Raw genomic sequence first — 16,022 nt, forward strand, 5'->3', positions numbered from 1 at the left:
ACACTAATGTTACTAATAATTCAAATTCTTCCCATCTTTCAGCCTTGAATTTCAGCCTTATCCTCAGATTTGATAATCTCAGGTCGTAAGGTGGTTACCACAGTTCCAGACATTAAATACTTTGGGCAATCCTTTGGGAAGAAAAAGGAAAGAATATCCATGTGTCCTGCTTATCACTAAGGAAAACCTTTCCCAGAAGCCCCCTAGCAGACTTCCCTTTAACCCCACACCAACAACCCATTAAAAATAGCAAATCCCAGGACTTCCCTGGTGGTTCAGTGATTAACAATCTGTTTTGCCATGCAGGGCATGTGAGTTCAATCCCTGTTTGGGGAACTAAGATCCCACATATCTCAGACCCTGTGTGATGCAACTACTGAGTCTGCGAGTCACAACTGGAGAACTCATGCACCACAGCAAAAGATACTGTGGGCCAAAACTAAGACCTGACATAGCCAAATAAGTAAATATTTTTTAAAATTTGCAAATCCTCCGTGCTATGCTTAGTCGCTAAGTTGGGTCTGACTCTTTGTGACCCCATGGCCTGTTGCCCGCCAGGCTCCTATGTCCATGGGGATTCTCCAGGCAAGAACACTGGAGTGGGTTGCCATGTCCCCCTCTGGGGAATCTTCCCAACTCAGGGATCAAATCAGGGTCTCCTATATTGCAGGCAGATTCTTTACCGACTGAGCCACCAGGGAAGCCCTAGTGGTCCTGATGTCCCAGTGCTCAACTTTCCACCTCTCCCCGCAGCAAATATCTCCTTCTAACATATCGTAAATGTGCTTACTGGAACTTCCCTGGCAGTCCAGTGGATAAGACTTTGAGCTTCCACTTTAGGGGGCATGGGTTCAATCCCTGGTTGGGGAACTAAAATTCCACTTGCCATAATGTGGTCAATAAATAAATAAATAAATAATAAAAATAGGGACTTCCCTGGTGGTCCAGTGACTGGAATGCCATGCTCCCAGTGTAGGGGGTTCAAGTTGGATCCCTGGTCAGGGAGCTAGATCTCAGATGCTGCAGCTAAAAATCTCCCATGCTGAGATGAAAATGGAAGACTCCACGTGCTGCAGGTAAGAAGTAGCACAACCAAATAAATAAATATTTTTAAAATTAAAATAAAGAAATTCCAGCTCAATCCTGTACCCACTCCAGCTACCACATTTCTCTGCCTCCTGGTATTAGTCAGGATTATCCAGAGAAACAGAACTCTGACTGGATACAGATACAGATATATATATAGTTGTTTAGTCACTAAGTCATGTCCAACTCTTTTGTGACCCCATGGATGGTAGTCCACCAGGCTCCTCTTTCCATGGGATTTCCCAGGCAAAAATAATGGAGTGGGTTTCCATTTCCATCTCTAGGGGATCTTTCTTACCCAGGAATTAAACCCACGTCCCCTGCATCAGCAGATGGATTCTTTACAGCTGAGCCACCAGAGAAGCCATATATATATATATATATATATATATAATTATTATTATAAGGAGTTGGCTTATGCACTATGGAGGCCAAGTCCTTTGAACTTCCATTGGCCACCTGGAGACCCAGGAGAGCTGATGTGTAGTTCCAGGCTAAGTCCAAAGCCCTGAGAACTAGGACAGCCTATAGTGTAAGTTTCAGTTCAAAACCAGGATGCTTGCTACTCAGGAAGAGCCAATGTTCATCTTGAGTCTGAAAGCCAGAAAAGAGCACAATCTCAGCTCAGTGCAGTCAAGCAAATGGAATTCACTCTTACTCAGCCTTTTCCTTCTATTCAGGTCTGCCATTAATTAGATGCCCACCGTAGGAAGGGCAATATACTTGACTTACTCTACCAGTTCAAATGTAATCTAATCCAGAAACACACTCACAGACATACCTTGAACAACACTTGGCCTAATGTCTGGCATCCCATGGCCCAATCAAGTTGACATATAAAGCTGACCGTCACATGCCCTTTTCAGCAATGTTTGTCAAAAGAATTGTCTAGGGACTTCCCTGGTGGTCCAGTGGTTAAGAATCCACCTTCCATTGCCAAACCCAATGGTTGATACTCAGACCAATGTTTCCTGATCTTTCCGCAGTAACTGACATGGGTGCTCATTCTCTGATCTATGAGACCCATTCTTCTCTGGTTCCCACTTTCCTGGTTTTCCTTCTCTCTCTGGTGGCTCCTTCTCAGTTCCTTTTCTGATTTTCCACCTCCTGGAACATCCAGGGCTCATCACAGTGCTTATCTCTCATCTATCTGTGATGCATGTATTTATTCTCATGGCTTAGAACCCAATCCCATCTCTATAGTCATGGCTCTTGTGGCAGATTGAATTTTTGGTACATATTCTTCCCCTTTCCTGCATTTACACCCTTCCCATGGCCTCACTGGAGGCAGAGTTTACTTCTCTGTCCCTTGATTTTGGACCCAGCCATGTTACTTTTTAAAGCCAATGATATATATATATATATGCAATGATATACAACAATGTGCCTGTTCTCAGTCCAGTCCTCAAGAAGCCTCATGGGCTTCCTGTTATCTCCTGGGGTTTTGCTCTGATGATGAGAAGAGCTCTCCTGGCTCACTGCTCTCCTTTAGCCTGGCCTCAGACCTGAACCATCCAGACCCTCAGCTTGAATCAGAGCCACCCAACTGAACCCCATCAGAATCATCCAACCCCAGAGGTCAGCAGAGCTAGCCCCAGCTCATCTGCAGAGAGCTGAGCTAAGTCAATGGTTACTGTGTTTTCAAGATTTTTGTGGTTGTTTATTACACAGCACACACTGACTGATACACCTCCCAAACTTAGCTCTCCAGACCTCACTCCTGAACTCCAGGCTTATACATGAAACTCACTACTGAACAACTTCATTCGGATATCTAATGTGCTTCTCAAACTTATCAGGCCAGAAATGTAACTCCTGCTCTTCCCCACCCTAAACCTGCTTCTTCTGCAATCTTTCTTATCCTAGAAAATGGAAGTTCCATGTTTCTAGATCCCCAAGCCAAAGACCTTGGAATCATCATTGGTTCCTCTTTTTCCCATCTCCCACATCCAGTTAGTAAGTCCAGTTGATGCTACTTGTAAGAATATACTGTACTGGGCTATTGCTTACTCCCTCACTGGCCCCACCCTGCTCCTGTCCACCCTCTCTCAGGTGGACCATGGCAGCAGCCTCGTCCCTGTGCTCCCCAGTCCTGCTGTGGACCCTTAGTCTGATCCCCATATGAAGCCAGAGGAAATCTGTAAATACCCAAGTCAAGTCAAGCCCCTCCCCTACCCAGAGCACTCTTCTGGCTCCATCTCACTCACAGTGTGTCCATTGACCAATGAATAAATAAACCAAGTAATGATATATACGCCGAAGTAAAATAAATCTTAAAAAAAAAACCAAATGGATTTGCATTACCCTAATGATTAGTGGCCATCTTTACACATGCTTATTGGTTATTTGCATAAAAATGAGTCTTTTAAAAATGTTTTATTTATTTATTTGGCTGCATCAGGTCTTAGTTGCGGCACGCAGATCTTCGTTGTACCATGTGGGACCTTTTGTTGCAATTCATCGGCTCTCTAGTTGCAGCACTGGGGCTCAGTAATTGTGGTGTGCGGGCTTACTTGCTCCACAGCATGTTGTATCTTAGTTCCTGGACCAGGGATTTAATCCACATCCCCTGCATTGCAAGGGGAATTCTTAACCACTGGGCCACCACGAAAGTCCCCGAAATGAGTCTTAGAGGGCCAAAATCAAGGTGTCAATAGGGCTGATTCCTTAGGGAGAATTCTGGGAAAAATTCGATTCCTTGCCTATTTCAACTTCTAGTGGCCACCTATATTCCTGGGCTTGTGGCCCCTTACCTATCTTCAAAGAACATCACTCCAGTCTCTGACTTAGCAGGCACACAGATAATCCAGGACAATCTCCTCATCTCAAGATCCTTAGTTCGATTACATGTGCAAAGTTTCTTTTGCCAAGAAAAGGTCACATTCACAGGGTCCAGGATGAGGATCTGGCTCTCCTTGGAGGCCATTATCATCCTACTACAGTCAGAATTCCCTCTACTGTACCCAGGTGGGACCCTGATGCTGGGAAAGACCCTGATGCTGTGGTCTGTGGTCTGTGGTCTGTGGGCTCAATTGCCTCATAGCATGTGGAATCTTCCTGGACCAAACCAGTGATCAAACCAGTGTTCCCTGCAATGACAGGCGGATTCTTCAACACTGGACCACCAGGGAAGTCCACGACTCAGCTTCTCATGGCATCGCACGCTCACCTATAACTAAGTTCTGACAGTAGGGTGGAGACAGGTGTATCGTGTGTCACTTCTAGAAAGAGCTCTTAAAGAAGGGAACATTCTCTTCTTTCCTCCCTCTTATTCTTCATATGCTGTCTGGAGTAAGAATGCAAAGATGGAGTTCAAGAAATCACCTTGAACCATGAAGAGGAAGCCACCTATTGATGATGGAGCAACAAAATAGAAGAAGCTTGGGGTCTTCGCACTGTGGAGCCCCGGACAGCTTGAGTAGCACCTATCTTCGCATAAAAGAAAAGAAAACTTATTTTCAGGAAAATCAAATACTAATTTGTGATAGACAGCATAACACTCCCTCCGAAGATGCCCTTTCCCAGTCCCTAGTCCCTGTGGCTATGTTATATTACATGGAACGGGGGAGTAATGGTGGCGGATAGAATAAAAGCTGCTGATCAGCTGATGTTAAAATAAGGAAATTATCCTGCATTATCTGGGTGAGTTCAATGTGATCACCAAGATCCTTCAAAGTCAGGGAGAGGTTTGAAGATACTATGTTGCTGGTTTTGAAGAAGGAAGGGGCCATAGGCTAAGGAATGCAGGTGGCCTCTAGAAACTAGAAAATGCAAAGAAACAGATTGTTTTCTAGAAACTCTAGAAGGAGGCTTGATTTTAGCCCAGTGAGATCCATTGATTTTAGCACAGGAAGATCCATTTTAGATTTCTGATCTCCATATCTGTCAGATAATAAATCTGCATTGTATTTAACTAGTAAATTTACCTCTTGAAATTGGCTTCATTTTTTTTAAAGTATTTATTTATTTATTTATGGTTGCACCAGGTCTTACACGTGGGATCTTTGATCTTCCTTGCAGCATGTGGGATCTTTAGTTGCTGCATGTAGGATCTAGTTACCTGACCAGGAATCGAACCCAGCCCCCCTGCATTGGGAGTGCAGAGTTTTAGCCACTAGACCACAAGGGAAGTCCCTGTGTTGCTTTAAACCACTAAGTTTGTCATCATTTGTTTTGGCATCAATAGAAAACTAACACAGAATTGATCCAGCTTTCTTCTCCTGAATCTTTCTCTGTTTTTAAGGGAGAAAATAATGATAATTATCTAATTAATAATGATAATCAAAACCAGCATCAACATTAATAGTCAACAAACTGAGAATTTTTGTGTGCCTGATGCAATCTTGGCACACGACACATTATCTTATGTAAGCCTCACAACAATCTCACAGAGGAAGTAGGAAGCATTAAACACAAATGTGGGAAGAGAAAAAAAGGCCGAAAATTAGCAAGTGAAACATCAATTTCAAACATTAGGATAAGAACAGCACAATACATTAAAAAAAAGTGTAAAAACCAAATGCACAATAGAAACGAATGCTATGTGTTATTATTAATGAAATAAGATCAAATTAAAGAAAAACCCCAAATATACAATAGAGAGGATATATAAAGCTAAGTGTTGGTTATCATTAGTAATTTGAAAAAAAAATTGCAATTACATCTCAAAGCTGATGAAGAAAATTCATCCATAAAAAAGGAAGGAAATCTTGCCATTCAAAACAGCATGGATGGCATTATGCTAAGTGAAGTAAGTCAGACAGAGAAAGACAAACACTGCATGATCTCACCTTTTTTTTCCCCCTGCACTGTGAGGTATGCGGGATCCTAGTTCCCCTGCATTGGGAGCACAGAGTTTTAACCATTGGACTGCCTGATCTCACTTTTATATGGAATTTAAAAAACAAACATAAAGCTGAACTCATACAGAAACCAAGAACAGATTGATGGATGAAGGTGGTCACAAGGGACACAGTTCTAGTTATAAAACAGGTAAATCCCAGGGGTGTAACGTACAGCACGGTGACTATGGTTAACAATACTCTATTGTATATTGAAAAGTTGCTGGATTCCCCGGTGGCTCAGTGGTAAAGAATCCATCTGCCAACGCAGAAGATACAGGTTCAGTCCCTCATCCGAGAAGATCCCACATGCCTCAGAGCAACTAAACTCGTGGGCCACAACGACTGAGCCTGTGATCTGGAGCCTGCAAGTGCAACTACTGATTCCAGAGTGCCCTAGAAAGAGCCTATGTTCCGAAACGAGAGAAGTAACTAGAGAGTAGCCCCTGCTTGACACAACTAGAGAAAAGCTGGGGCAGCAACAAAGGTCCAGCACAGCCAAAACAGAGAAATAAATTTTAAAAAAAGTTAAGAGAGGAGATCTTAACAGTTCTCACCACAAGGGGGAAAATGTAATTATTTGAGGGTATGGATGTTAACTAAACTTACTGTGGTAATAATTTCACAATATATACATATACCATTAAGTTGTAGACCTTAAACATATACAATACTATATGTCAGTTATGGGCTTCCCTGGTGGCTCGGACTGTAAAGTTACTGGGTTCAATCCCTGGGTGGGGAAGATCCTTTGGAGAAGGGAATGGCTACCCAATTCTAGTATTCTTGCCTGGAGAATCCCATGGACAGAGGAGTCTCACGGATGGGGATGGGGGAGCGACAGCCCATGGGGTGACAAACAGTCGGACAAGACTGAGCAACTAACATTTTCACTTTCATGTCAATTATATCTCAATAAAACTAGAAATGAGAAGAAAAGAGAGGCAGAATGTACCAATTGCCAATATAAGCAACAGAAAAGGAAATCTTCTGAAGTTTTGCCATTTGCAGCAACAAGGGCGAACCTGGAGGGTATCTTAGGCTAAGCAAAATAAGACAGAGGGACAACTACTGTACGGTATTACTTATACGTGGAGTCTAAAAAATGCAACAAACTGGTGAGGATAACAGAAAGAAGAAACAGGGAATTCTTTAGCCGTCCATTAGTCAGGAAGATCTCACAGCTGAGGCGTCAAAAAAAAAAAAAAAAAAAGGGAGACACAGAGACCAGCCTAGTGGTTCCCAGTGTGGGGAAGCGGAAAGGGCAATATAGGGGTGGGGGAGTGAGAGGCACAAACCGCTGGGTGTAAGATAGGCTCAAAGATGTATTACAGAACGGGGAATATAGCCAGTACTTTATAATAGCTGTAAATGGAGTGCAACCTTTAACAATTGTACAAAAAATAAATAAAAGGAAACGCTCCTTACAAGTCTCAGAACTAGAAGAGGGAACTAGCTTTTGTGTGTATCGTCTCGACTTCACACGAGAGGAAACTGAAGCTCACAGATGCTGAGTAGCTTCCCAAGTTCCGTAATTGGCAGAGTCGGGGTTTGAACCCAAGGCTCCAGTTCTCCCCAGCCGGCTCCACGAATCTCCGTGCTTCGGCGCCACCTCGCGGTGCGCCCAGCCTCCCCTCGCCCGGCCGGCAGCCCGCGAAACTCCGCCCCCTCCACAGATTTGGTTTAGGGTTTTCACTGGGGACGGGGGTCTCTGGGTCAAAAGTGTTACAGCCCAGTTTCAGACTCTGCTTCCTCCACGGATTGCTCTGAAATTTCATAAGATTTTCTCTCTCAGTTTCAACTACTCCCCTATGGTGTCCGCGGGCTCCCTACCGCTCCTGCCCAGCCTTGATCCCCTCTGAATGCCTCCATACCCTCCTGCTGGCAGGTTGCCTGTCTGGAGCCAAATTCTTGGCTCTATCTGTCTCAGATGGGAGTGTCAGCCTTGTTTAATGGTCCCCAGCACTGGGAGCTGGTAGAAAACACGGAACCGAAATCCTACCCCAGACCTGTTGAATCGGATCAGTATCTTAACAGGACCCTCTCCACCCCACCTCACCCCCAAGTAATTTGGGGCACAGTGAAGGTTGAATGCGGCTTCCCAGGTGGTGCTAGTGGTAAAGAACCCATCTGCCAATGCTAGAGACCTAAGAGATGCAGGTTCGATCTCTGGCCGGGGAAGATCCCCTGGATGAGGGCATGGAAACCCACGCCAGTATTCTTGCCTGGAGAATCCCATGGACAGAGGAGCCTGGTGGGCTACAGTTCATAGAGTCACAAAGAGTCGGACACAACTGAAGTGACTGGGGACACACACATCAGGAAGTCTGAGTAGCCCTGGCCTAGAGCACCAGGGGACCATGGGACCCAGGGAGCCTTCCAGACAGGTGCCTCACCTGAAGCAGGTATAGCTGAGAAATTGGTCTTCAGCTGTGTGTCTTGAAGTTAGATGATGAGTGACGTTTTGTCTGCACTGGAGAAGATTCAAGTACATTCCAGAAATTTGGCTTCCAGGTATGGTCTAATGAGAATCCATCATGGAGCCCAAGAGATGTTCCCTTTTCTATTGCTAATGGAATCTGGCTTAATTTATTTGGAAAAATATATGAAATAAACTTTCTAGGAGTTGAGCAAATTGAGCTATTAACACGGAAAATTCTAGATATAATAAACAGTGACATATGAAGTCTTCGAAGACCAAAGCCCTGACCCAGTGTTCTCAAACTCCAGCATCAAGTCACCAGGAGGGCATTTAAAACTCAGATTGTTGGAGGGAATCCTTAGTGGTCCAGTGGTTGAGAATCCACCTACCAACACTAGGGACACAAGTTTGATCCCTGCTCCAGGAAGATCCCACGTGCTTCAGAGCAACTAAGCCCATTTGCTACAACCACTGAGCCTATGCTCTAGGGCCAGGGAGCTGCTACTACTGAAGCCTCTGCAACTAGAGAGTAGCCCCGTTCACTGCAACCAGAGAAAAGCCGGAGTGCAGCAGTGAAGATCTAGCACAGTCATAAATGAATAAACAAATCTTAAACAAACAATGTCAGAGTGTTGGGAATTCCTGGGGGTCTAGTGGTTAGGACTCTGTGCTTTTATAGTCCAGGGTGTGTGTTGGGAACTAAGATCCTTCAAGCCAGCCTGGACAACACCCCCTCAAAACAAAGCCACAAACAGACAAGCTCAGACTGTTGGGCCCCATCCCTAGAGTTTCTGATTCATAGAACTGGGGTGGAGCTGAGAATCTACATTTCTCACTAGTAATGATGATTGAATGCTGATGGATGCTATTGGTCCAGAGATCACGTTTTGAGAACTGCTGCTTCCAAACCAAACAGTCAGGGCTGGTTTGGAGGGTTATATCAGCCCTTGAGAATTATATAGAAATGACCCCTCTCAGTGATCTGTCATTGAAAAAGTGATTCATTCCAGTGATCCAGTGTAAGTTTAAGTACTGATCTGAATATTTTCCTGTATTCATGCAGTGGATTTAGCATTTTCATAATGTTATTTATGTTCAGATTCTACCCGGATTGAGACAAAACTTTCTTTTTTCTTCTATTAGCACTTTCACACATATACCCATATATTTTTTATGGTCTGATGAAAAATGTCAAATCAAGACATGAGATGCAAAAAGGGAATTTTTTTTCACATTGTTCAAATAAAAATATATCAGTGGATTAAAAAAAAAACCCTGCTGTTCTTCCCACTGCATTCCCGGAGTCCTTTGCAACGCCCCTGTAATAGCTCTTTTCATTGTATTCGAATTATTGATTTACCATCTAACTTTTTCAAGGGCTCATGGGCTCCTCAAGGGCAGGACATTCTTTCATTTGAAGAAAAAAAAAACGTGCAGTAAAGAGATGTTTATTTTTCTATCATTTGTCCAGTTTATATTACTAACAGCAAGGAAATTTTTCCAGAGGAAGATGCCTAGTGAGTGCTCACGTGGGCATGTTAGATGTTTGCATGGAGTTTTGTGATTTTGAGATTTCATAAAGCATAGGGTGGGCGTGGTTGAGAACTGGGGCTTTGTCAGTGATGGTGGGCGTGCGATTCTGTTGGCAAGACATTGTCTGAGGCCATGTTTCTCTGGCACTGTGTATCAAGCATATGTCTACACTTAATCCTCTAGGATTCACCAGTGAGTATCAGTGACTATCAGTGATTCTGATTGCGTGAAGGGGTGTCCCTACCTTCCCTCAACTCATGTGCGTGTCCCTGGATTGGGGATGCTGTGCCCATGCCCTGGGTCTCCGTGGATTCTCTCTGACTCTGGCTGTCTGCTGTGCCCCAGAGGGTCCTGCGTTCCTGTCCCTGGCAGGGTCTCCTCCCTGTCCCATGTTGCCCTCTGTGTCTGAAGTTCATGGCCCTCCTGGGTGGCTGGGGCTCTAGGTGACTGTGTCTGTCCCCAGGTCCAGCCCGCGCAGAGCTGGGAGGGTAGGGACTCTGTGTCCCTGAAGTTAAGGAGGCCCACTGGGAAGTTAGCGGCTGGAGATTAGATTTCATAGTCACGAGAGCAAAGGAGGGAGAAGGATCCAGGTTTGATTTGGGGCCAGGTCAGGCCAGGGTACAGGGTCTCAGAATTATTGTAAGAACAGTCCTAATAGCTTCTGTTAATTGTGCATTTGCCATGTGCCAGGCACTGTACTTTGTACTTACATTTGTACTTTTTTAATATTATATTTATACTGTCATTTATAAATATATTTATATTTGGGGATTCCCAGGTGGCTCAGTGGTAAAGAATCCACCTGTCAATGCAGGAGATATGGGTTCGATCCCTGGGTAGGGAAGATACCTGGAGAAGGAAATGGCAACCCACTCCGCTATTCTTGCCAGGGAAATCCCATGGGCAGAGAAGCCTGGTGGACTACAGTCCATGGGGTCACAAAAGAGTCAGACCCAATTTATTGACTAAACAACAATATATTTATATTTATACTGTTGTATTTATTCACCATCACAATTAACTACATATATTATATTTATAAATAATTATGTGGATTGTTCCTAATATTTTGAACCATATTTTATTGGCTATAAATTACTTTATATAGTAATTCTCTTTTCATTTTCTGTTTCTATCATCTTTCTGTATTATCCTATGGAAGATAGGAGGAAACGTTCAGAGAGATGAGCTCACTTGCCCAAGGTCACTCAGTAAGGTGACCGTCAAAATTTGAACCTAGTTCTTAGTGTTTCCAGCCTTTGGCTTGTAACTCCTACACTACCCTGGGCAAGGCAGAAGATGGTGTCTAGGAGAACAGGAGGGAGAAGGGTTAGCCGAGTGGCTGTGGATAACAGCAGATTGTTGTCAGTGTGGTGGGGTGCTGGTGTCTGTTTGTTGAGCTTTGTTGTGTGCCAGGCACCATGCTAAGGGCTTTCATAGTAAGAATACGGCAAGGACTTCCCCGGTGGTCGAGAGGCTAAGGACTCCGAACTTCCAAAGCAGGGGCCCCAGGTTCAGTCCCTGGTTAGGGAACGGGATCCCACAAGCCGCAGCTGAAGATTCAGCATGCTGCAACTAAGACAGTGGATCTCATGTGCCGCTACTGGGACCCAGGGCAGCCAAATAAATAAATATTAAAACAAAAGAATAGGCAAACACTCACATGGCACATAGCAAGGGCCCTACGTTAAGTGCTGTTATGTGGATTATCTCATTCACTCCTTACACCAGCATCCTGAGGTAGATACCGTCTGTCCTTGTCTCTGTGAGACCCTGAGGTAGAGTCACTTGGGAAAGCGCCTGGAGGTGCTGGGATCTGGCTCCACAGGCTGTTCCTCTAGCCCCCGTACTTTTCTAATGTCCCTTGTAATCTTCACAGCAATCCTATAGTGTAGGAAGAAATGTCATCCATTTTACAGATGAGGAAACTGAGACCCAGACTTGGACTCACCCACAGAGCCACAGACTTGAACCACTATCCATCTGATCAACTCATTCACACACCTGACGCTGTTCTTATCTGGCGGGAGGCCAGGGACTCCAGAGAGCCTCTGAATGGCCTTGGCCAGACTCCCAGATGCCAGGGGCCTCATGTCCCTGAGGTCCTAGCCTCCCTAACCTTCCTGTGCAGCCCCTTAATTTTGCCTTTGGTTTGTACTATTTTGACTTGCTGATCAGTAAACATTTATGTGACAAAAATTGTCTATTTTCCCCCAAATTATGTTTTTTTATTTGTTGCTATACAAAAGGTTTAAGTTTTATACAGTTTAACTGTTCCTTTCTTTATTTTATTTTAAAAAAATATCTATTTATTTGGCTGTGCCGTGTCCTAGCTGTGGCATGTGGGACCTAGTTCCCTGACCAGGGATGGAACCCAGTGCCTCTGCATTGGGAATGTCGAGTCTTAGCCAGCGGACCACCAGGGAAGTCCCCTGTTTATTTTATAGATGCAAGATTTCCAATCTTGGTTAAGAAAATCTAGTTCCTTGGGAGTGAGAATTCTGGGGTGGGGGGACAGTGGCAGTTTCTTCCCTCCCTCTCCCCTTCCTTGACTTGTCCTTCTTGGGGTAGGTGGCAGAGGGTATTGTTTAATATCTTGTCCTCTTTATATATGTTGCTGTTGTTCAGTCGCCCAGCTGTGTCCAACTCTTTGCAACCCCATGGACTGCAGCACGCCAGGCCTCCCTGTCCCTCACTATTGATGAGTTTGCCGAAGTTCATGTTCTTTGTATCGGAGATGCCATCCAACCATCTCATCCTCTGACGCCTCTTCTCCTTCTGCCTTCAATCTTTCCCAGCACCAGGGACTTTTCCAATGAGTTGTCTGTTTGCATCAGATGACCAAAATACTGGAGCTTCAGCTTCAGCATCAGTCCTTCCAGTGAATATTCAGGGTTGATCTCCCTTAAGACTGACTGGTTTGATCTCCGTGATGTCCAAGGAACTTTCAGGAGTCTTCAGCAACACAGTTTGAAGGCATCAATTCTTTGGTGTCCTGCTTTCTTTACGGTCCAGCTCTCACAACTGTACGTGACCACTGGGAAGACCATAGCCTTGACCTTTGTCGGCAGAGCAATGTCTCTGCTTTTCAGCACACTGTCTAGGTTTGTCATTGTTTTCCTGCCAAGAAGCAATTGTCTTCTGATTTCATGGCTGCAGTCACTGTCCACAGTGATTTTGGAGCCCAAGAGGTGGGAATCTGTCACTGCTTCCACCTTTTCCCCTTCTATTTGCCATGCAATAATGGGGCTGCTGCTGCTGCTAAGTCACTTCAGTCGTGTCAGACTCTGTGTGACCCCATAGACGGCAGCCCACCAGGCTCCGCCGTCCCTGGGATTCTCCAGGCAAGAACACTGGAGTGGGTTGCCATTTCCTTCTCCAATGTGTGAAAGTGAAAAGTGAAAGTGAAGTCGCTCAGTCGTGTCCGACCCTTAGCGACCCCACGGACTGCAGCCTATCAGGCTCCTCCATCCACGGGATTTTCTAGGCAAGAGTACTGGAGTGGCTTGCCATTGCCTTCTCCGAATAATGGGGCTGGATGCCTCAATCTTAGTATTTTTAATATGCAGTCTTAAGCTGGCTCCTTCACTCTCCTCCTTCACCCTCAACAAAAGGCTCTTTAGTTCCTTTTCACCTTCTGCCATTAGAGTGGTATCATCTGCATATCTGAGGTTGTTGATGTTTCTCCCACCTATCTTGATTCCAGCCTGTAACTCATCCAGTCCGACATTTCTCATGATGTGCTCAGCATAGGTTAAACAAACAGGGTGACAGCAGACAGCCCCGTCATACTCCTTTCTCCATCTTGAACCAATCAGTTGTTCTTGACCCGCATACAGGTTTCTCAGGAGACAGGTAAGATGGTCTGGTATTCCCATCTTTCTAAGAGCTTTCCACAGTTTGTCATGATCCACACAAAGGTTTCAGCGTAGTCGATGAAACAAATATAGATGCTTCTCTGAAATTCCCTTGCTTTCTCTATAATCCAGCGAATGTTGGCAATTTGATCTCTAGTTCCTCTTCCTTTTCTAAACCCAGCTTGGACATCTGGAAGTCCTTGGTTCGAATAATGCCTAGCATGCACAATTTTAAGCATGACCTTACTAGCATGGGAAGTGAGTGCAATTGTCCGATGGTTAGCACATTCTTTGGTACTGCCTTTCTTGGGAACTGGAATGAGGATTGACCTTTTCCAGTCCTGTGGCCGCTTCTGGGTCTTCCAGATTTGCTGGAATAATGAATGCAAAACCATCATCCTTTAGGGATTTGGATAGTTCTGCTGGAATTTCATCACATCCATTAGCTTTATTAACAGCAGTGCTTCTTAAGGCCCACTTCACTTCTCACTCCAGAATGTCTGGCTCTGGGTGACTAACCACACCATTGTAGTAATCTGGTTCATTAAGATCTTTTTTATACAGTTCTTCCCTGTTTTCTTTCCATCTTTATATATAAAGCTACTAATTCTGTGCTGTCCCAAGTGTCGCAAATTTCCCCCCAAGCCTTTTGTATATTACCTTGCAATGATTTTCATCCTGCAAATATGTCTAGCTAATTTCTCAACCTTGCTCTGGAAGATCTGCTTCTGGGGAGGTGGGGGCGACTCCCTTCTCATCTCCTCCCTCCCCTCTCTCCTTTCCCTTCCAAGGTCTTCCTCTCCTTATCTCCAGCTTCTCCTTTCCCAAGAGGCTGCCTGGGGGGAAGGGTACACGCTCCCCTCCCCTTCTTTGGGCCTCTCCCCATTTGGAAGTGGGAGGGGGTTGTCCATTCGCTGCCAATTTTTAAGAGCTCCTTCCCCTATAAGTATTAATCCTATGCTACCCTCTGTATTCCAAGCCACAGGTCCTGTTATTTGCTACATTCCGTCTTAAGCGGCTGAGTTTTATGCAAATAAAGTCCGTCCCGTATGCAGCGGTTGTGGGTTTTGATGTAGGTTGGGAAGTCTCCCTGCTCCCAGACGCCCTCGCCTTCCCTCCCCAAGTCCTTATCTCGCAGCTTTTCGCTTCCCACGGATCGGGCGCATAAAAGGGAACGGGGGCTCGGCCTCGCAGCGTCACCATGTCCCCGCTGTGCCCACTGCTGCTGACCCTGGCCCTGGTGGCCGTCCCCGGCGTCCGAGGCGCCTGCCCGGCGTCCGCCGACCTGAAGAGCGCCGACGGGACGCGCACGTGCGCCAAGCTCTACGACAAGAGCGACCCCTACTACGAGAACTGCTGCGCCGGCGCCGTGCTCTCCTTGGAGTCGGGCGCCGATCTGCCCTACCTGCCCTCGGACTGGACGAACGTCATCTCCTCGATCGTGGTGGGCCAGCGCTGCGAGCTCACCGTGTGGTCCGGTCGCGGCAAGGAGGGCAAGTCGCGCAAGTTCTCGGCCGGTAGCTACCCGCGCCTGGAGGAGTACCGCCGCGGCCTCTTTGGAGACTGGTCCAATGCCATCTCCTCGGTCTACTGCAGGTGCCCACCCGCCGGCCCCACCACCCAGACCCCTGAGCCTCTGACCCAAACTGAGCGTCCTTAGAACCAGTTTCCGAGGTCCTCCTTCTCCTCCCCCACGCCCATGCCCCTTGGGTCTCCCAGACCCAGCTCTGAGATTCCCAGACTCGGTAATCCAGTCTTCATTCTGGGAGCTCCTCCTCTCACCTCCCTGAATCGCCCACTTGCCTACCCACCAAATGGCTGCACCCTCCGGGGAGGGCAGATGATCTCTGGTGTCCTCCAGCCTAGCCTGGTGATGGGAAGCCATCACTTTGAAGCCCCCAGAACCAAAGCTAGTCCTTCCCCACCCCCCTAGATCATCAGATCCCAGGGCTCTCAGACTCAGCTCTGGGGCTCCCAGGTTCTAAACCTGACTGACCCAGACCTCAAGACCCCAGACCTAATTCCAGGAATACCCTATCTAACCCTCATGCTCCATTCTTCTAGATCCTCTACATCGGCCTTGGCCCTAGAAACTCGTTCCAGTGCCCCCATTAAGGTTCTGAGGCCTCCAGGCCCAACTTTGAAGGCCCCTGAGCCCACCCTGGACTCACATATCCAAACTCATAGACCCTGCAGCCCTAGATCTAGCCAGGGCACCCTCTAATACCACCCACCTGCCCCTCTACCCCCAAGAACTCCAAGAACCCCCAGCCCCAAACTCCC

General features: G+C 46.1%; 1 protein-coding gene across 1 annotated transcript; it reads left to right on the forward strand.

Moving 5' to 3' along the window:
- The first annotated feature begins 14,765 nt into the window (after window positions 1–14,765).
- On the forward strand, window positions 14,766–15,399 carry SYCN (syncollin). The gene has a single exon (XM_055413200.2). The coding sequence runs from the start codon at window positions 14,941–14,943 to the stop codon at window positions 15,397–15,399; it is 459 nt and encodes a 152-aa protein (XP_055269175.2). The 5' UTR covers window positions 14,766–14,940.
- Window positions 15,400–16,022: the final 623 nt, after the last annotated feature.

The sequence above is a fragment of the Moschus berezovskii genome, chromosome 22, assembly GCF_049115385.1.
Source record: "Moschus berezovskii isolate FMDL1 chromosome 22, NW_MosBer_1.0, whole genome shotgun sequence".
Lineage (NCBI taxonomy): Eukaryota > Metazoa > Chordata > Mammalia > Artiodactyla > Moschidae > Moschus > Moschus berezovskii.

Bases quoted from the DNA above. Each gene is read 5' to 3' on its own strand.
- SYCN (XM_055413200.2), top strand. From the start codon at position 14,941: ATGTCCCCGCTGTGCCCACTGCTGCTGACCCTGGCCCTGGTGGCCGTC.